The sequence below is a fragment of the Dipodomys merriami genome, unplaced genomic scaffold, assembly GCF_024711535.1.
Source record: "Dipodomys merriami isolate MVZ:Mamm:240054 unplaced genomic scaffold, mDipMer1.0.p SCAF_25, whole genome shotgun sequence".
Classification (NCBI taxonomy): domain Eukaryota; kingdom Metazoa; phylum Chordata; class Mammalia; order Rodentia; family Heteromyidae; genus Dipodomys; species Dipodomys merriami.
This window is the reverse complement of record NW_027203937.1, coordinates 7,815,011-7,837,782: the sequence shown is the minus strand read 5'-3', so window position 1 is coordinate 7,837,782 and position 22,772 is coordinate 7,815,011. Positions and strand designations below refer to the sequence as shown.

At 36.4% G+C, this 22,772-nt stretch overlaps 1 protein-coding gene across 29 annotated transcripts in view; it reads right to left on the bottom strand.

Moving 5' to 3' along the window:
* Dlg2 (discs large MAGUK scaffold protein 2) overlaps positions 1–22,772 on the bottom strand; it is a 2,075,786-nt gene that overhangs the window by 668,274 nt on the left and 1,384,740 nt on the right. For all 29 annotated transcript variants that reach the window (XM_070034861.1, XM_070034862.1, XM_070034867.1 and 26 more), the window contains one exon: positions 11,176–11,226. In XM_070034861.1, coding sequence (XP_069890962.1) covers positions 11,176–11,226 — 51 coding nt within the window. The remainder of the gene's footprint in view (positions 1–11,175; positions 11,227–22,772) is intronic.

Below are 22,772 nucleotides of genomic sequence, written 5' to 3'. Positions count from 1 at the left end.
TTTGATACATTTACATACAAGACAAAAGATTCAGAAACCAGAATATTTACTACTGCTAACATTTCAGCCAGTACTTCTACCATTCTTCTGAACTTCCATGACACTCTGTGTTAGAACTTTCCTTATCAAAACTCCCTATTTATGCATATCTTATTGATGGAGATAGACCCCATCAGATGAGCAAACTCAGCTTAGCATGATTAAAACTTGGCCATTTCCAGGCAAGTCTTTTGCGAGGGCTTGGATATCCCTCTAAAATTCACCTTGAAATGAAATTGTCATCATACCAGTGTTAAGAGGTTAGGCTTTTAAGATGGGTAGATTAATAATGTTAGTGATCCTATGCACAGAGCAATCATAGAACGGGCTCATCAGACCTTAAAAAGTCAATTGACAAGAATTAGACAGGGAGGAGGGAAGCAATACTCCCCCCATTACACTCTTAACCATGCTTTGCTGGTCCTTAATCATTTCAATGCCGATGAGCAAGGAATAACTCCGATGATGAGACATTGGGGCATGGAAAAAACTACAACTTTTCCTTTGGTAAAATGGAAGGATCTACTCACTGGAACCTGGCGTGGGCCAAACATCCTGTTAACATCTGGGAGAGGCTATGCTTGTGTTTTCCCACAGGATGCGGAATCCCCCATTTGGGTCCCAGACAGACTCATCAGGCCTTTCTCGGGCCCAAAAAAGAGCCAGGAAGAAAATAAAAATACATCAGGAGAGAAAACTGGTGCAGAAGATGAAGACTCTCTCTCTACTTGCCGTATCCACCACTGCGTTAGTACAACAAGTGCACTCGGCACATTTTGTTAATGATTTAAATAAGAATGTTTCTCTAGCATTAACAGAGCAGCAAATCATTGATCAAAAATTAGACAGCAAACTAGAGGCTTTGGAGGAAGTAATCTTAAAGTTAGGGACTGAAGTCAATAATCTTAAAACCAGCTGACAACTATATGTCATCAGTCATTTAAATATATTTGTGTTACCCCATTACCTTATAATGAGAGCTTAGATTGGGAAGCTACCAAAGTGCATTTACAAGGAATCTGGAAGGACAATAGCTTAACTCATGATATAGGACAGCTACAGGAAAACATCTCAGCCCTTAGTCAAGCTCATTTAGAAACCACAGGGATAAATTCTTTGGCAGAAGACTTACAGAAAGGATTAAAAAGTCTTAATCCTTTAGATTGGTGGCACTATTTGGTTACATTTGGAGTCATAACACTAATTGTTATATGTATTCTTGTTGTCTTTCCAGTCCTCTTCAAACTAGTCTTCCGCTCCATCTCCTCTATACGAGAAGAAATTTCTCTGGCACATCTAAAAAATAAAAAAGGGGCAAATGCCACGCCTACTCTGGTGGAGTCTGCTTAGCATGGGAAACCAGCTTTCAGACCTGAGAATGGGGCTTCAGAGACCTATCTCTGAGTATTGGGACTTCAGGGACTTCACCGAAGTCTACCTCAGAGAATGGGGCTTTACAGAGACCTATCTCTGAGTACTGGGACTTCACCGAAGTCTACCTCGGAGAATAGGGCTTCAAAGAGGCCTACTCCTGGAAAGGCTAGCAAACCCCTGGGAAAGATGTGTTTCTGCTTTTCTTTTCTCCACTGTATAAGAGTGCCTATTAATCTTTTACTGTTCCTGCTGCTCATTGTACTTACTCATGCTCAATGTTCCTTTATTTAAAGCTCTTTCTTAAGAGTGTTGACGACTCCAATATCTGATGAGTGTCTTAAAAATATGACTAACTCACCAGAGTTAAGTGCTACCCTGAAACCCCTCTTATGGAGGCTAGTAGACAAGTCATAAGTAAATATAAAAGTATTGGGGGTTTCACAACATCACTTCAGCAGAAGGAATTGTTTGTAAGAGATTTGCAAGAAGCTGTAGGCGCGGCTAGAACAGAAAGAGTGTATGGCAATTGCTGAGATAACTACTTAGGAGAAAGAATTTCCTGCTACTCTCTTTTATTTACTAAGAGACTTGCTAGATCTAAGCTTCCTTGGTGCTTACTATTAAAGAAGGAACAGGAAAGATCTTATGGGACAGTTAAGGCCTCTATAAAAATAGGTAATGGTTAATTGGTGACAAACATTGAAACCCATTGTATTTCTTAGAGATAAGCCGGAAACAAGTGCCTATCAGGCGACTAGCTGGTGACCACCCAAAAATGAAGCCATGCAGCAAGATTGTGTAACCTTCTGCCCTTTCTTATGGAGACTTTTTGCTATAAAAGTTTTGTTATCCTCTGCATTAAATCGCACTCAGCATCCACTCCTCTTGTGTGTGAGTTGTCTGTTTGCCATCTCCCCACCTATTCCAGGTTCCTCCCCTAGGTGTCCTCCGTCATCCCGACAGAGCCGGTCCGCGGCAGTGGACCCCCTTTTTCTATCTGAAGAATGATCGCTAACTTTTCTGTCTTGATAAGATATGGTATAATGGCTATTATCAAATGCCAAACTCGATGCCAAATACTTCTTTCCTTCATAAATTCTGTTTTAGCAATGGAAAAGAGATATTTTAAACTGTAGATTTTGTCTTAAAGGTGTTAAGTTTTAGAAATATCATGATGCAAGGATTAGATGTTCTGGGGATAATCAGGAACCGTGTTAAATAAAGAAAGATGTCAAAATGAATGATTATCAATAGCAAATATACTGGCTGGCTTTGAGGGTGTGTGGCTCAAACTAATGAACTAGAAAAGAGCACTCGTTAATAGTCTGGTGACTGAGGGTTGTGAGATGGGAGAAGGAAGATAACTCAGCTGGAAGCTTATTAAAAAAAAAACAGAAGGTTGGAGTCAGCAGCTGAATTTCCACTTAAATGCATGTTCTGCCGATTCATCTAAATCAAACCTTTGAGGTATGTTTACCAGCCTCTCTTCATTCCTGGGACTTTGATTCTTACATCTAAAGAAAAGCTAGATTAATGACTCCACTAATGTCTGTAAACTATATTTTTAACACTCAGTTTTTTCCCCTGACATCTCAGTCTAATGGTTTACACAGCAAAAGACTTTCTACACATACAAAAAGCATGCTGGGTCCCAAGGCAGGAAAATCTTTAGACAGTGGAGATCTAAATTCATAGACCTGTCACTATCCTTTTTTTCAGGTGTCACTTTTGTTTTATTGGTCTTTTATTCTTTAGAGTTGCAACACAGTAATGGCTTACTTTAGAAGACTGTATGTGTGAACTTTAGGGTATTATGTTTTTCTGCAACCAGCCAATATTATTTGCTTTATCATCTTAGGCTGGTGGTAAGAGGCAAAATGGGAATTTAGGAAAGGCAAAGAATTTAAACTAGGCCCTGTATTAGTTTCACACTCCTGCAGTGAAATGCCCAGGGCAACTAACTAATAAAGAAAAACATTTATTTAGCTTATAGGTGAGGAATACAACATCTAGGATCATGCAAGTGGGTAGGCATCAGTCTGACCTCCGGTGAGAGCCATGGATGGCAGTACATCACAGTGGGAGCATATTTGGGAGCAATGATCACAACTCCAAGAGTGGGTAGGAAGAACCAGGCTTACTCCGTTCATAGCAATTTTCTGAAGATCTCAGTGGGTTGCATGAGATTTATAAAGAAGTTGCCTGTGAATTACCTTCTGACAACAGAGCACCACTGACCTAAGGATCTACCGTGAGTTCTCACCCCTATCTACCACCTTCCACCAGCCCTGGTGGGACCAAACTTTCAAATGTGGACCCGTGGGGTTCAACATAGAAACCGTAGCAGGAAAACATTATTTTGAGAAGAGGCGATGTCAGCATAAGCTAGTACAGGAGCTATTCAATAACTTTAGCACAGCAAAGCCAAAATGCACCCCCAAGATATATTTGTATGTCCCTGATAGAAAGTTACAAATGCTTGATTTGAACTACTCTGACTAGAATAATTAAATTCATGTAATCAAGGAAAGGGTTTGAGAATGGTATCTGGTATTTTCTCAGTACAGTTCAAGGAAAGAACTGAAGGCTCTCTCCCTCTCTCTCCCTCTCTTTTCCTCTCTTTCTCTGTGTCTGTCTATCTTCTCTCCTCTCTCTCTTTCTCTCTCTCTCTCTCTCTCTCTCTCTCTCTCTCTCTCTCTCTCTCTCTCTCTCTCTCTCCCCTTGTGGGATTCTTCTGCTCTCTATTCATCATTATAATCAGTAGGAATGTCATTCCATCTGGCAATTCCTGAAATGCATTCTGATTGGTTCAGTTTGGCTCAGTAGGCAGCCTCTAAGCTGGGCCTTAAATCAACTCACAGAATTTTAAATATCAGCTTTCCATGATCCATCTAATAAGATTCATTGGGTCTAGGCACAGTCTAGGAGTTAGTGTTATTTTCAACTGGCTTTCCAATATTTCCAGTGGATAGCTCCAGACTGGTCAACAGTGTGACCAGGGCTGTGAGGACTGGCAAGACTTTCCCAGCATCACATGGCTGACATGGGGAAAAGCTCTGAGTTCCCCCAAGGAGAGATACAATCTTCAGGCTGACTGTAACACACAGACAAAACAATAACTGTACACTAGAGTATATGTAAAGCCCAGAAATGGAGATCATTAAAATAAAGTATTTAAGACAGCATAAGAGCATCTGAAGTAGTGCCATATTCTCAAGCACTTAAAAAGAAAACATTTGCCAGATGCCAATGGCTCACACATGTAATTTTAGCTACTCAGGAGGGTGAGACCTGAATTTAAAGGCTGTCCAAGAAGAGAAGTCTGAGAGACTTTATCTATAATGAACAGAAAGGAAAGGGAGGGATAGCTGGGATCTCTCACTCGTGAATTAAAAGCAAATGAAGATACTATGTTGCAAACAAACTATGGGGGAGGAGGGGACATGGAAAGGAAAACCTGGGAGAAAACAAGGGAAAAGATGACATTATTCAAAAAGAAATATACTCATTACCTGACCTATGTAACTGTAACCCATCTATACATGACCTTTAGAAAATAAGTAAAGAAAGAAAAGAAAGAGCACATGGAGTGCTAGGTTATTCTAAATGACTGCAAACTCAGAGGTAGTAATTACATAACTATCCACTTAACATATTTATGCAATATATGGACAACTAGGCATCCATATGTTTGGGAGATTAATGAAAAATCTTAACATTTATCCCAAATGTAGCTGTGAAAACACACACACACACACACACACACACACACACACACACACACACACAGAGCAGGAGCACATATCTACCACTTGAACTAGTTGTAGATTCATAGCTTGAAGTTATAGTAAGTGACATTTTCAAAAGTAGTATAGCCTAGAAAAATGTGTGTGCATGGGCATAAATTTTAAAATAACCAATACTATTGAGCATTTAAGATGTTCTAGAAACTATTTTTGAGGTTTTACAGATGTTATTTCTAGTTTTACCACAATGTTGTGAAGCAGGTAATCGTAAACCACTTGTGAGAAGGAAAACTGAGATCTTAATAGGTTGAGTAATTTACATAGGACATGCCTGTTCTAGCATGCAACAAAATTCTGTCTGAGCTGCCCACTTTTCTTCAGCCAAGTCCAGTAAAACTGATGAAAACTTATACGTATTATAATAATGTATTTGTATCTAAATGTACACTAATATGTAGGAGTTATCTACATATGCATATCTCTATCAATCATCTTTCTATATTTAATACACTTACAATTAGACATATATGCAACTTAAGAACTCAGGAAGTACATCTATTGTCAAATTATTTCACTAAATATAGTCAGCTGACTATGTAACACTGAAACCCATTAACTATTTGGACTCAGTTTTTTTTGTTCCTAATTACAGTTAATTGAAAATAACTACAGAGATATAGAAAACATGAAGAATTTAAAACTGTCTAAACTGTAAATTATCTGAAGTTACAAATCCATTAATTCTATCCGAGTTTAGGAATTTTCACAAAGATCAATAATCTGAGATAAAAGTCTGGTCTTAGTCAAGGCTAATTTGATTCCTGGATGAAGGGGAAGAGGCCATCAGTGGACAATTTAAGTGAACCACTTCTTACTTGCAACTTCATAAGTACTGTTTTTGAAATGTTTATGTTCCTCTCATTCTACTCCAAATTTGCTTCATCTGTAGGATGTTTTGAGACTGAATAAGTTAGTTGTTTCTTGCTGCATTATATATTTATTTTGGTATAGGAGAAATATGTTGCTTTGTTAGATGAGATAATATCTACTAAAAGTCAATGACTTGTACTTGGGGAAATGACTCAGATAGTTTTTTTCATCTTAAAAAGAATATTCCTGATTTGGAAAAAAAAGAATATTCCTGATTTGGCAGACAAAACATCAAGGAGTACAACATGCCCATACATTCTGCAGCTGTCAGAACAACCCTCCACATATTTTTTGTAGGGATGGCTGACAGAGAGGAGTTGTAGGAGGTGAGCATCTCTTCATGATCCTGTTATCCTTGCAAGGCCATATAGCTTCTCATAATATAAGCCATGCTGGAGCTATGTCATCTATTAGCCTTACCTAGAGAGAATCGATACATCACTCAGAGGCCACTTTTACTAGTGCCAGATGAGCCTGTATTATCATGAAGGCTTGAGCTACCACAGATGTCCATAGCTAAGAAAACTAGGTTGTGCTGGATTGGGTTTTACTCCAAATAGCTTTGATTCATCCTCTCTTAAACATTTTATCCTACAAAACACCAGAATCTCTTCTATAATTCCTAATATACTCTGAATGTTCCCCTCTTCCACCACTATTGTCAGAATCCAGGAAGTATGTCACACATGGTATACTTGTATCCTCTCATGACCTATAAACTATACTCAATCTTGCTTCCAAAGTATTCTTTCTAAAACACATATATGTTTGTATTATTTCTGTACTTAAAATTCTTCAAAGCCTCCCCATTGCCTTCAGTTTACAATATAAATCTTCTTTTTTTTGGGGGGGGGGTCTGGTTGTGGGGCCTGAACTCTGGGCCTGGGCGCTGTCCTTCAGCTCTTCAGCTCAAGGCTAGCGCTCTACCACTTGAGCCACAGCGTCACTTCCGGCTTTTTTTTCTGCTTATGTGGTGCTGAGGAATCGAACCCAGGGCCTCATGCATGCAAGGCAAGAGCTCTACCACTGAGCCACTTTCCCAGCCCTGTTGGTATTTTTCGATGGCATTCATGATCTCTGACCTTACCCCATCCCCACCTAGCCTCTGTCTTTGAGTCCTGCTCTGTAACAACCATCATTCTGAGCTACTGAAGTTTGTTAAATAAGTTACTTTTCTAAAATCTTTGAACATTTGTACCTGCTACTTCCTGCCTAAGAGGACTTCTTTTTACTTCCTTTAACACAATAAGTTTCTTCTCATTTCTCCATTTGGGACCAGATAGGTATAGTTCTCTTTTTAAAATTTTCTTACATTGTATCTACTTGTTAAATTCTTTGTGTCCTCTACCAGGCCAAAGCTCTAAGAAACAAGGACTTTTTTTTTTGGTCGGTTGTGGGGCTTGAATTCTGGGCTTGGGGGCTGTCCCTGCGCTCTTTAGCTCAAGGCAAGCGCTCTACCGCTTGAACCACAGTGCCACTTCCGGTTTTCTAGTGGTTTATTGGACATAAGAGTCTCACGGACTTTCCTGCTTGGGCTGGCTGTGAACCTCGATCCTCAGATCTCAGCCTCCTGAGTAGCTAGGATTACACATTTTCTTGAACCATTCATCTACTGAGTGACCTCTGGGTTGGTTCCATATCTTAGCTATGGTGAATAATGTGATAAACATAGTTGTGCTGGTAGTTTAGTATGTTCTTGTTTGTGATCATTTGGGTAAATGCCCAAAAGTTGGATTGCTGGTTCATAGGGGAGCTCTATGTGGAGTCTTTTGAGGAACCTCCATGCAGTAGGGTTTGCTTTTGTCCACATCCCTTCCAGCATATGTTGTTAAGCGAAATGAGCCCCAAGATAGAGACTCAAATGTTTTTTTTTCTTTTTTGCTATTGTTTCTAACATACTTATAAGATATTTCTCTGTTGCTTTGTATGTCCCTTCCCCATGGTATAACCCCTGCTTTCACTGTATTTGATGTTGGTATAATTTGTGGAGGGAAAGGGCAAAAACAAATCGTTTAAATAAGGATACAGGTGGACCCATTGCAACAATGAGATGTACAAGATGTTATGTCGAAAATGAGCTTTACAACTTTGGCATGGGGCGGGTATTGGAAGGGATGGGAAGGGGAAACAAAGGCGGAGGCAACAATGCTTGATAAGAAGTGCACTCATTACCTTGCCCGTGTAATTGTAACCCCTTTGTATGGTATTTTCACAATAAAAAAAGAAAGAAAAGAAACTATTCTGCTTCAAAAAAAAAGAAGAGGGATATTATATCATGTCTGGGTTAAAGGTATTCAGAAAATATAAAAGAGAAATTAATAATACAGAGTAGAAAAAGGTAATTACAGAGACGAAGTCATCAAGTAAACAAGAGTTTGTGACATCCAGGTTGCAATTGTAGACTGGTCTCATAAAGAAGGTGGAAAATTCCTTCCCTGTCCTGAGAAGGACATACTGGCTCAGAAAGATGAGGTGGTATCCATTTGATTGATTGTATTTTGTTTTCTCAAGGACATTTGAAGAAAAGTTATCAGCTAAAAGTGAAGATGAAGGAAGAGAGATTTTAGAGAACAATTAAAATGTGAAATTATTGTCTCAAAGAATGAGAAAGATTTTTCTACAGAAAATTTTAAGAATTGCCAGAGTTTCTCATGAACCAATGGTTAAGAATTTGAAGTGTGATGAGGGAGTATTTCTCTGGCCATTTCCTGGTGCTGAGGTAGTGGCATAGAATAAGTCAAATTAAGAAGGTCTGAGGTTTTGCTGGATAAACACAAAATGGGAGAGAGGAGAGAAATACTGAGTGTATGAGAGGGGCAATTAGAGTTATGAACCAGGCAGTATTTTCTAGGTAGAGGGAAGATCTGGAATAGAGCAGAGAGAAAAGTGGAGGAAAATGATGAAATCAGTCTCTAGGTCTGAATGGCAGTTGAAGAATTTTAGGGAAGGGAGTATTATAACAAATGACAGGGACCAAGAGGAGGTACTGGTCAAAGAAGATGATGCCTGACAAACAGGCTTTGGAAAGAGTGTAGTCAATGGAACTTACAGTGTTCCCAGTGTGCCTGGGTGATTGGTAGCCCTAGGAATAGCAAGAGACATCAGAGAATGTGCTCAGGATCAGGAAGCAAGTAAGCATCAGAACCCTCACTAGCTTCCTCAATTTCCCTCTCCTGTGGGATATTTTCTCTCATACCAATGTTAGCTTCTCATTCTTTTATGACTTATACAGTCAGGATAAGAAAACGTGTTTACTGGCTTGAGGGGGAAAAAACAGAAGTTTTTACATTTTCATTTTGTGCTGTACATCACAAATCTTACAGAGAAAATGTGTGTGTGTGTGTGTGTGTTCTCTCATTTGAGCTAATTTCTTATATGCTTCAGTTTTCTCTATTTAGTATGCCATTAAATTTTTATCAAAGTCCATAATGGAAGTTTTAAAGACCTCATTTGTCAAACACTTAACTTCCAATGTAAATTTCCTTTTAAAGACACTCATACTCAATAAAAATTAAGCTGAAAATGAGAAATTCCTTGACTCAGGAAAGCGAATAAGCAGTAAATTACAAAGGAGCTGGGAACTAATGTGAAGGTCTAGAGTGTTAATTTATACTTGAATGAAGGTTCATGGGAAAACACTTATATTTTATTGCTTATTATAAATGTATTATATGCTTATTCTAACTGATGTGGAGACTAAAGACACTCAAAAGGAAGAAATCAAAAATCATCCAACAATTCTTAACACAATGCCATCACTTTTGACATTTTTTATTGGTAGTATGGCTTGAATTCAGGGCTTAGGTATTGTCCTGAGCTCTTTCACTCAAGTCTAGCACTCTACCACTTTGAGCCACAACTCTACTTCCAGTTTGTTGCTAGTTAATTTGAGATAAGATTTAAGGATTCTTCTGCTTGGGCTGGCTCTGAACTGCAATCCTCATATCTCAGCCTCCTGAGTAGCTAGGGTTACAGACATGAATCACCAGCACCCTGCTTATCTGATATTTTAAATATCCGTTTAAAACATGATTTTTGAAATTAAAAAATACAATCTAGGTAGACCTCATATCCTCACAGTTAAGTGTTTGGTTAAATATTATTTAAATATATTTTAATATTTAATTAAATTTAATATAATTTATATGATATATGCTAATATTTTATGAAGCTCCTCTTTCATCCTTCACCATTATAAACAATACTAATATGAGCAATCTTCTGTAATTGTCTATTCTTACTAATAGAAATTGTAAATACAAAAGTGTGCTCATTCTGCAGGCTTTTGATCCAGATTACTAAATTGCTATTTTAGCGTTATACTCACTTCAGCACCATTCATTGGTACTCTATACTAATATTCTTTTACATTTGTTTCTCAATTAGAGAGAAAAATCTGCTTACTGTCATTGTCTTTCATTGTTGCTTAACAGAGTTTTACATATGTATTAGCCTTTTAATAATGATAAATATCCTATTAATGCCTCTTGTCACTTTGTTCTTTCTAGATAGCTTATGGCTTTTCTCTTACACCTTTGTTAAATGTCTAAATATATTAGGTCCATGTGGCATAGTTTCCTTTATTTGTCTAAAGCATTTGCCAAATTCCTTCCAGAATGTTCACAGACCTCTGTAGAGTTGCCCTATTTTTCTCTAAGTGGGTAGTTTTAAAATTTGTCTCTCTCTCCCTCTCTCTCTCTCAATAAAAGATGCATGGTAATTGCAGTTCTGATGATGACATCAATGTCACACAAATAAGAATGTAAAGCATCAGATATTAGAAAGGTATAGCCAGTAGACTAATAGTTAAAAAAATGAAGTATAAACTCATGTAACATTTCTCTCTTTTTTTTTTTATAAATTCATTTCTCCTGGTCCTTATGATGTGGTGTAGATTCAGAACATTATGGTTATTTGGCTTTCTGCTGCAATATTCTGCCTGCAAGCATTCCATTAATATTTTCATTGTGAGACCGTGAGAAATTTCCAGGTTATGATACACAATCATGTGATTTTACAGGACAACCAATTAGGATCTAGAATGTGTGAGGCAAAATTGTGACTTGGAATATATATTTTTCCTTACCCTCTCCAGTGTAATTTCTTCAAACTCATATTCAATTTCTGTCCCATTGACCTGCAAATAACAGAGAAAAATATTAATATGTATTAAATACAGTTGGAGGAGGAAATGCTGTATATTAAAAAAGTTTCAGAGTTAAAGTTTTATTCTGGCCATAAATCAACCACATTTTCTTATTTTTTATGATTATTATGTTCTTGTCTAAATGAAATATAATCTAAGGTCTTCTGAAATATATGACTAAAACAAAATGGACAAAGGCTGTTACATAGTTTAGAATTTTATTTATGGTTTACAGGGAGGAAAAATAATCTAAAATATGTATCATGAGTTTGAAAGAGACAAATCATCTAGGGGCAATGCCATAACTACAAGGGAAATTGTTTACTAATGTCTTTTTAAATTCATAAATAACACTAAAATATGACCTTAAAAGTCAATGATAAAATCAGCACAGGTATATATCATTCATAGTAGTAAAACAGCATTAAGGACTGTGTCAGCTAAGATGTATTTTCCTTATTGGCTCAAGTTCAGGTAATTTATTTTCATTATTCTTTTATTATATTAATGAGAAGGCCCTGGGCCATAAAACTGTGCCCATATACTTTAGTGGCAATAAGAAAAGACAAAAATGGGACATGGTTTGGATTTTCTACGGAGAAACTGTTTTAAACTCTCAACCAAGCCTTAAATCAATTTGAATTTATTGAAAAAAATACATGTATTTTAAGCAAAGCCAGTCACCTTAGATTTCAAAAGATGGGCATAGAAAATTATGAAGAGTGACTTTTAAAGAATCTAGCAAATATTCAGTCTCTATTCTTTCACAAATTTCTTCTTAACCAGGCAAGAAGAATCTCTGAGCAAGACAGTTCTCAAATTGAATTCTTCCTTTGTTTAATACATGTCCTGACAATATTGTTAGAATTTGGGAATCAGCTAAGGAGACAATCATTTACGTATAAAACTGTAATTTCTGTAAGATTCTCACTTTAGTTTGCTTTTTCATCTTAAGAGAATTGAAACAGAGAACAATTTACAGGAGCTCTATGGAAGTAAGGACCAGAGAGCCTGAGCCTTTACCCAATACAGACCCTGACAAGAGGGAACTGACATAGGATAAAAGGGTAATATAAATGAACTGCTTAGTAAGGGATTGATTTACCTATCTGATTTAGAAACACAGATATTTGTGAATTCTCTTTCATGAGGAATCTGGACATGGGATCAGGGGCAAACATAAGTAGTTATAATCAGAAAACAATGAAGAATGGCAATGACTACTGTGTGCCCACTGCTCACACAGAGCATGTTTTTTATTACCCAATTACATGGGCTAATTGGTGAATCACCTTTTACTCTGTTACTAGATTATCAAGAAGTCCTAAACACAATTTGATTTTCTGGGCTTTAGCAACTTAATGACTCTCAGTCAAGGACTGATGATGTCAGAGAGCTTTTGAAGCTTTATGGAGGATTTTGTTTGCTGCATGTAAAAGGAAGGATGAAAGAAAGAAAGAAAAGAACCCTCACACTCCCTCTGTATGAGTAGGCTTCCATCTGCATTTTGTGTTTATTTCTTGTAACTTTCTGTAGTTGATAGAAGGAGGGACGTGGGGGAAGGCTGAATTAATAGATGTGATTTCATTTGCTCAGTATGGCTCCATGAGTCTTTTGTTTGCTTCACCGGTTTCCTAGAATGAACTCCTTCACATTAAAGCATTTCAGACTAGGGAAAGAAACAGAAAAAAAAGAACTCTAAAGAGAAATAAAAAATAAGCTTTTGATAACAAATAAAGATCCACGGTGAATGACATTCTGTTTAGGAAGCACTTAAAAGAGAGCCTGCCCACTTGGCTTTATATTTCTAAAATCATTATACAGTGATTCTAAGATCCTTGAATATTCTCATTGCTGTTACAACATTTCCTGGTCAGCTGGATAAAGTATCTTAGGTTCACATGTATTCCTTGCATGGACAGTTCTCAATCAAAGAAAATAATGCCATTTACCCGATTCAGCACTATCTAGGAGTTCTTTATAAGAATAGATGGTACCATCTAGTCTGTGTTAAATGACAACAACTATGTCTACAAGAGGTTTTGGTGAAATCATAGAAAAGTTAAAGACACTTAGCATAGGCAAGGCAGCATTTCAACATTAACTGATGAACACTTGAGAGACTCCTGGGTCTGTGCTCTCATCAGCAAGACAGCAGGGGCTATGTGGGTACCTATTATCTCTATGACAGGACATTCTAAAACTTTTCTTGGAAGAGATTTTGATGAAAAGGATGAGACAAAAAAATTTAAGAACACTTCCATTTTAACTGGAAATACGTAAATCTTGGCTATGACATTCATGAACATTTAGTGCATTTTCAAACCACCAGATGAGGTATTCTTCCAATATTTTTTCCACATTTATTTAGATCGTGGCTGCTTACAGAGTGATCCAAGAACCAAGGAGTCTCTAGCCACTCACCCTGAAACATAATCTTGTGCATCTTTTTCATTCAGTAAAATTAAAACTGTGCTCTGATATCTGGGTATGTGTTTGTGAAGGAGGAGAATTACAGAAGAGCTGTTGTTGAGAGAGCTTGTTGTGCTGGTGTCATTCTAATCCCAGTTTTTTACTATACAAGTTTCAGTTAACAAAGGTCATTTTTCTGAAAAGAATTCTCTCTCTCTCTCTCTCTCTCTCTCTCTCTCTCTCTCTCTCTCTCTCTCTCTCTCTCTCTCTCTCTCTCTCTCTCTCTCTCTCTCACACACACACACACACACACACACGCTCACACACACACATTGTATATTGATTGGTCAAGATAAAAATTCTCCCTGGGATATTTCTCTACCCTGGTAATATTTTGTGCTCCTGAGAGTTTTAGATCTTCCAGAGGCATAGATGAAGTTCCTGTTTCATCATTTACAATCTCTTCTTCACCCAAAGACCCTGGAAAAGTGAGAGGACTTGTAGACTTGAAGTTTCAATGAAATAAATGAAATGTTTGGTTCTGGAAAAAATGTTTTTCTTTGAGAATTGATTTATACTGAACTTGATGGTTGTGTGAGGACAGCTGGTAGCATCGACAGTGGTCAAAGAAATCCAATTAGTGCTACATATTGTCTAGCACTTTTCTGGACATGTAGGCTCTTGGGATTATATGGCATTGAAGCTGAGAATGACACACAGCACATCTACATTCAGACATTTTATCTAATGTTCTAATTCACGAATCTTGACTACTTTACATATTTTTATCTTTGAGAGCCTTTAGTTAATTTTACTGTCGCTTTTTTCTTTGCTGCTATAGTAACCACCTGCCTCAATGATGACATAATTTGATTTTGAGATGCATTTTTATCCCTGAAAAAGAGTTTTTTTCATGAATAACTCATGTGAATTATTCCATGTCTTAATCTTCTTTAATTGGAATCTTAATGGTTTCATTGCATTTTATTTTTGCTTCTTTACCACTTTTTTTATAATTTCACGAATGCTAAGAACATACTAAACTTGAATAATTAATATTTATACCTTCTCATGCTATATATTTTAACAAGTACAGAAACAGGTAGCAAAGCATTGACATCTTAACTGAAACCCATCTCTGCACAATGAGCAATTATTGAACATCTATGAAGTGCCAAGACTAGTGACAGACACTGAGAAAGTAAAGATTTTTAAAAACATATCCTCATTCTCAAAAAAAACTCATATCTTTCAAAGAGGACCCAAGATTTATACATGTGCATATGAAATACAAATGTAGACTAGAGCTACAGCCCTACTATTACCACATTTTAAATCTGCTTTGGTCTTTATCACTTGTTTTATATAGCAATTGTAGATCTATTTATTATGATTTGTACACATAGGATATGATTTTCTACTAATCCTGCCCCTGTTATAAAGCAAATATTAAATAAAAGATATGTATCCTATCATTATTACTTGAGAATATAGCATTATCACTAGACTTGGGAAGAATATGACACCCAAGAAAATCAGTTTCAAATTATCATGGCTTCTTGTCATTTCCAGAGTACGACACAAACCATGATACTTTGCGTTATCTGTGGATGCATCATATTATACAGGGCCTATCACAAATAGATTACTTAATGAACTGTTAAGTGGAATTGGTTAGGTGCATAAAACCAGGTGTTCTCAAAGATCTAGATTATTAATAGGATGCAATCTTCCCTGGACCCAACCCCCCTGTCATTCCTAGTTTATAAATCCTCATTGAGATCATTTTGTCTCAGGTTACCTTACTGGATAGAGATCCAACCACCATGGACACTCCAGAAAAATCAACATGGATGCATACATATATGTATACATAGATGTCATGCGTATATATACACATGTACCCTTTTGCTTACTGGTTTTCCTCCTCCTATTACTTTGTCCTTATCCTTCTTTTCAATTAGGGTGTTTCTTAGAGCAAATATGTCATGATGCTTCACTGCTTTATATTCTCGAATCTTCCATGTATTCTCCCAAATACTCAGTAGGCAAGAATGTGGACTCCAGAAAAGAAAAAAGATACAAACTTCAATCTGTGTTCCAATATTTACAAAGTCTATAGATGTGGTAAACATTCTCAATCGCCTAAAAAAAAATCTCTATTTCTTCTTCATACATAGTATGGTACTAACAAGAGTACTTTTCTCACATGTGTATAGTGAGGTGACAATTAGAGAATTCATATAAACTACATAGCACATATTCTAAGTAATAAATTTTAGCCAAAACTTCCACAATTTTATAAAATTCTTGAGAATGAGATCGCATATGTTAAGTATATGAATCATAATAGGTTTTCAAAAGGATGGTATAATAATAGTAATAGTTCTGGATAACAAGGGACAAAATAATTATTTGATCAAATATCAAATGTTTCATAATTTTTTATAATTTTATAATTTTTTATAAATTTCCACCCAACAATATAAATTAGTGCTCAATAAGCCAACATATTTGCTTTCTCCTCCAAAATTTACTGAAAACTTTTTCTAACCCAAATATTAATCTCTCTTTTTACTTTCCTCCTTTTCTTTCTTTTCTTTTCTTTCTTGCTCTCAAGTGCCAGTACTGTGGTTTGAACTTACAGTCTTACTCACAGTAGATGTTGCTTGCTCAAGATTAGAACTCTACCACTTGAGCCATGTCTCCAGACATTTTGCTTGTTAATTGGAGATGGAGTCTCATGGACTTTTGTCCTTGGGCTGACCTCAACCATGATCTCAGACTCCTCAGTAACTAGGCTTCTAGGTGTGAGCCACTGACACTCAGCTTCCATCCCTATCTTTAACTAATGACCTTCCTCACTACTTATTTATGTGTTCTTGCTTCAAGTTAAGAGGCATTTCATAGAGAAATTTACAGCTTAGATTTGTTGTCAAAATGCCTAATTCTATTCTATCTCTGTCACTTACTTATAGTCTGTCACTTCTGTCACTTACAAGCTGCAAGAATTTATCTCTGTTATGCATTGCATACATCAGTGTGTCACTATTACTCATTTAAAAGCTTGATTGTAAGCAAAAGGTTGTTTAAACTTTGTAGAACACCTGCCTTATCAAAGGTATGCATCTAGATATTATATGATTAAGTACTATTCAGTTATAAGACACTAATCCCAGTTGATATTTTTTAATTTCAATAAACAGACATATTACTGATATTCTTAGTCAGGGTTCTAATTTTCATATGTGTACTATTCCTTTTATTCACTGGAATGCGTTCTACCATTGAGCCTTGACTTTAAGTTAAAATTTTAAATCTTGATTAAACAAAATGTTGAATTTAATGAATTGATAAATCTTCTATCAAATAAAGAAGAAAATATCCTATAATCTTCTTTGCCTTCTTCTATCCTTTTTCCTTCATTTCTTTTCTCTCTTACTTCCTCTTTTCTTTCCTTTCCTCCTTCCCTCCTCTCCTCCTTTCCCCTCTTTCACTTTTTTCATTTTCTCTGTCTTAGTTAGAAGTTGACTCTAGACAAGTGATTATAAATTTAATAATTATATTTCACAATTTTAGTTCTAAATCATGCTTTTTTTTAAAAAAATAAGTATCTCTTTAAATCTAAATATGACCCAACAATACCACTTCTGGGCATTTACCCAAATGATCATAAACAAGGTCATACTAAAAGCTACCAGCACAACTATGTTTATTCATCATAGCTACGATACCAACCCAGATGCCCTCAGTAGATGAATCAAGAAAATGTGGTATATATATATATATATATGTATACACACAAACACACACACACACACACACACACACACACACACACACACAATGGAATTCTATGCTTCCATCAGAAAGAATAACACCACCCCATTTGTAAGGATATGGAAGGACTTGGAAAAAATCATATTACGTGAAGTAATCCAGACCCAAAGAACAATAGTTTCCATGGTTTCCCTTATTTGCAATAATTAATATACATCTAGGATAATCTTAGCATGAATTGAATAGTTCAATAGCTATGTACATCTTACCAGATAAGATGATTCTAAGCGAAGTGAACTCTGAGAAATGGACACAAGAGGTTTTTCTTTGTTGTTGTTTTTAATGTGCTATGTGATTTTTTTGTTTATTTTGTATATTCTTCCTTCCCCCTATGGTATATAACCTGTTGTCACTGTATTTTATTTTGGTAACCTGGTATTGTATGTAAGTTTATTTGAATTAGGGAAGGGAAGGGGAACAACAGAATGGTGAGACAAAGAACCAATGCAATTGTGATATACACAAGACAATCTGTTAGAAATTATTTGTACAGCTTGGGGATGGGGGAGGGAAAGTCAGAAAAAATGAGGGAAAGGGTAACAAGTTTGACAAGGAATGTACTTATTCCCTTACTTATGTAATTGTAACCCCTCTGTACATCATCTTGACAATAAAATTTTTTCTTAGTATTACTGTCAGGAAACGTCAAAGAATGAATAAAAACTAAAGTCTATCCAAACACAAAGAGTTTGTTTAAGGTTGAAATCTTCTTTAATCAAGAGAAAGTGAAATCATATAATATGTCCACTGCTGGATTTGTGTATGATTAGAAAATGGCACATTCTTTCTAGATCTACTTCTTGACTCACAGGCTGGAGGAAGAACAGGTGGTCTTAATGCATGCATTTGGCTCCAGCCTGGTACAGGCTGTTTTATTCCGGGTTTAAATATTTCATGAGTTTGAATATGTGCTTTGAGAGTACTAAGTGATATTAAAAACAATTGATCAACACTTGCACAGAATCATGATATATGAGGTTTTTGTCCCATCAAAGCCTTACCATCCCATTCCTCTTGTAAATCACCTGGTCAGTTAAATGTCTAGAAGAATCAAGAGTTCAAAGCACTGGCAAAAGGGTTGAGGGCTAAGCAACAACAGAATATAGAGGGTCATGTGCAGACGTACACAATCAACTGACTGAAGTATACTATCTCCTGGGGAGAAGATGGATTTCCAAAGCATAACTCCTATAAACAACCAACTCTGAGTTCAACAACATGGGTATCAAAAAACTGGAATATGCTTTCCATGGGATGGAGGAGGTAAAAGGAGAGAGGCAGACAAATGGACAAAAAAGCGCTGGCTTACAATATTCATAGTATTTTATGGAAGTATGTGAAAATGGAACCAGGCAACTGGAGAGTATGGGTAGCACAGGGAAAGACTGGGGAAAATTGTAGAAGAGGTGACCTTGAGTATGATGCATTACACTCATAAACTGACATGTTGAATTGTGTAACTACTTAAAGATAATAAAATAAACTGAGAAATAAGCCCTAAGACTTTACCAATCTGATGACGTAAACAGAGTGCCGAAAGTATTTTCTCCTTGGTTTTGGGATAACATGACTATAACAAGAGGCAAATTGTCTTCTTCATCCCTTGTCTGGCAATCTGATTTGTGCTCCACTACCACACAGAAGGGGATACAAAGGGTTAGTAATGATGTTTATATGTAAATACAAGGATCTCTTCCATTCTTCCTTCTTCCTTGTTTCAGTGTAGTATGGACACTTTGTAATGTTCTCCATTAATACTTCCTTTTCCTTCTCTTCCAAGTGTCTCTCCTTGCTGATCTTTTATTTTTCCATCCACCATGTTTATTCCATTCCCTTTCCTCCTGCCAGATGCAAGCATTCCCAAGCTCTGATCTCTATTGGTTTATAGTCTAGATTTTAATCTCACCTATTTTTAACCTATTTTTTTCAGTGCAAATGCCCTAATATCACTCTAATCGCAATACATTTAAAACACAACTGGTCATCCAGACTAAATATACTGTACCACAATTTCCTTCATTCCTTAGCCTTTTCTTCCTATACATTTTAACATAGGATGTCAGTAGATGCCATCGTTTCACAACCAGATTATCACTTTCTTAAGGCCATTTATATACCTTATTAAAATCTTTCTTCCTAGTTCATTTTTGGTGGTACTGGAGTTTGAACTCAGGGCCTTGCACTTCCTAAACTGGCACTCCACTGCTAAGCCAGGTCCTTAGCTCTGATTTTCATATGACATGTTTGAGATAAGGTCTCATTTCTGTCCAGGAATATGCCTGGTCAGCAGTCTACCTTGTCCAGGCTTTCTGTAGTTGCTGGGATGACAGACTGGTGGTGATCTTCTCTTTTGGTCTCACATCTAGAGTCCCATATGATTTATTATGGTGAAGTATATTTTATGATGTTTATAGAAATGGAATCCAAGAAATGAGAGTATTTTTTGTTCTCTTTTGTCACTGTTTTTGATCTCTGTAAATCTGTCTTGTAAGTAAGTTTATCTGTTCTAGGGAGGGAAAGGGGAAGTATAGAAATGGAGGGGATAAAGGGCACACAAATGCAACAGTGATACTCACTAGACACCATGTTGAAAATGAACTATACAACTTGTGAAGGAGTGGGTCTGGAGGGATAAACTGGATGAAAATGAGGAAAGACTGTTCAAAAAGACATATACTCATTATCTGAATTATGTAATTGTGACCCCTTTGTACATCACCCTTATAAGAACAACAAAAAACTTTTTAAAAAAGAATGTACCCAGCTATGGGTTGAGAAATGGATCTCATGAATTTTTCTGCCTAGGCTGGCTTCCCATGTTCAGCATCCCAAATACCTGGGATTAGAGGAATGTGCCACCAGCACCTGGTTTCTTATAACATTTCAATATACATCAAGACATTCTTCTTGTCATATAATATTGATGGCTGCATAGCTTTAAATACCTTTTTTAACCCTTAAAGTATATTCTACATTATTCATATTGTATTTCTGAATTTCCAAAATACTTCTGACCAGGTGTCAGTGGCCTGTAATCCTAACTACTCTGAAAGCTGTGATCCAGAGAATTTCTGTTCAAGAAAAGCTTGGGCAGAAAGACTCCATCTAAAAAATAACCAGAAAAAAAGCTAGATATGTGGCTGAAGTGGTAGAACATCAGCTGAGAAAGCCAGCCTTGCAAGTGTAAGGTCTCGAGTTCAAATCTCAAGAATGGAAAACCTCTCCACAATTTTCTAGCCAAGTATTGTGCTGAACTTAATATGAAGTACATCCATCCTTCAGTGCACTTACTAATTTTTACTAATGCCATACCATCTACAGCAAATATCTTTATTCACTTGATATTTTTTTTTAATTTTTATTTATTTTTTATTGTGAAAATACTGTACAGAGGGGTTACAATTAGATGGGCAAGATAATGAGTACATTTCTTACCAAGCATTGAGGCCTCCTCCTTTGTTTCCCCTTCCCATCCCTTCCCAGCCTCCCCCCACCCCCCACCTAATCCTCCCACCACACTTCACTTGATATTATAAAAATTATAATTAATTTAGAAAGTTATTTTGAATACCTAGAATTTCCTCTGTACTAGGGCAAAGCCCTAAGGATATAATAATAATCCAAATAAAATATTTTCCCTCATGAGTCTATTGGAGATAGGTAATGTCTCCTCTACTATTAGCCTAAGATTTTCTTTTTGCAAAAATCAGGAAGATTTTTCATATGAATCCCCTGAAATTCATTACTATTTTCGTAATCACAAAAAATGCAAGTATAATAATAATGATAACTGCTATTAGCACCAGTAAGTTTTTTTGGGGGGGTAGGGTGGGAAGAGGCAATATCAGGGCTTCAACTGAGGGCCTGGACACTGTCCTTTAGCTCTTTTTTGCTCAAGGCTGATGCTTTGCCATTTATGCCATACTTCTACTTTCAGCTTTTTGCTAGTTAATTGGAGAGAGGAGGCTCATGGAATTTTCTGCCCAGGTTTTCTTTGGATCTGAATCCTCAGATCAATCTTCTGGCTGGCTAGGATTGGAAGTGTAAGCCACTAATGCCTAGCTCATCATTAGATTTTATAAAGCCTGTACTGTGCCAGGTAGTATCTTAATTAATCTCGCTATTACACTAATCTGCAGAGTAATTTTTACTTTTGGAGAGGCAGAATTCTAAGTTAGGCAATGTCTCCAAAGTTATACAACTGTAAGCAACATGCAAGTAGAACTATCGTGTTCATCCTTCTTCTTATCACTTATGGATGGAAGTCTAGGCTTTGAACAGTTTTGCTGAACAAAATTTACAAGTGAATACATTTAAGAAGGAAAGAAGTTATGGAATTGTTAAGTGTTAAATCTCATGTCTGAAATTCAAAAATTAATCTCCCCCAATCAGACATGGACTAGAGACCTCTCTAATTATACCCGCAGTCTTCCTTATGGGCCAGTAGCCCCCCCTCCCACCCATACACCTTAGGTTGGGCCTCATCTTCCTTAATATACTGTCCTCTTACTTGCTATCTATTAATTATTTTTTCTGATACCTATAATAAATTGATTCCCCCATAGCAGCTACTTTGTAATTATTGAAGACAGGAATTAATTAAATTTTATGTTAAAGGATTATTTCCTACAATCTTATATTGAAAAGTTCTAACCATTGTCACATTTCAAAGAAGTAAATCATCTTCATTTTTCCCTGAGGATTTTACTTCAAATATTGCTAACAATAAGCTGCCCCCCCAATGTTGGTTGCCCTTTCAGAAGCTTTCAAGATCAATCCATCAATCAACACTTATTTTTTGAGCAACTACTCTCACCTTCTTTACCATCTCATGTAATCTTTTCAACCAGTTTTTTTCTGATGTGAGACAAACATGCATTTTTATTAACATTCCCTAATAAGATCTAGCGACAGGTGTTAAGAACTAGTATAATTTCAAAGCAGTGATGTGTGTAAATAGTATTTCAAAATATTGGCTAATATCTTTTTAGCCACTTTTATCCTGTCTTAAGAACATTTAACAAGGGCTTAAACAAAGAACTATAATACAGCCAGACTCACTGATAATTTCTTATTATCTTATTCTCTCACTGAAGTTCTGAAATGCTTAAAAAAAAACCACTTTAGAAGCTTGCTTCACAAAGGATCATGCAGCATTTCGGCATCTGATACTAAAGGAAAGCATTCTTCTGTCTTATTTTCCATGATTCTCCTGACCTTCTACCAAATTCTTTTCTCCTGGCTCTCTTACCCATATTTGCACACACATTATACAATACACTGTC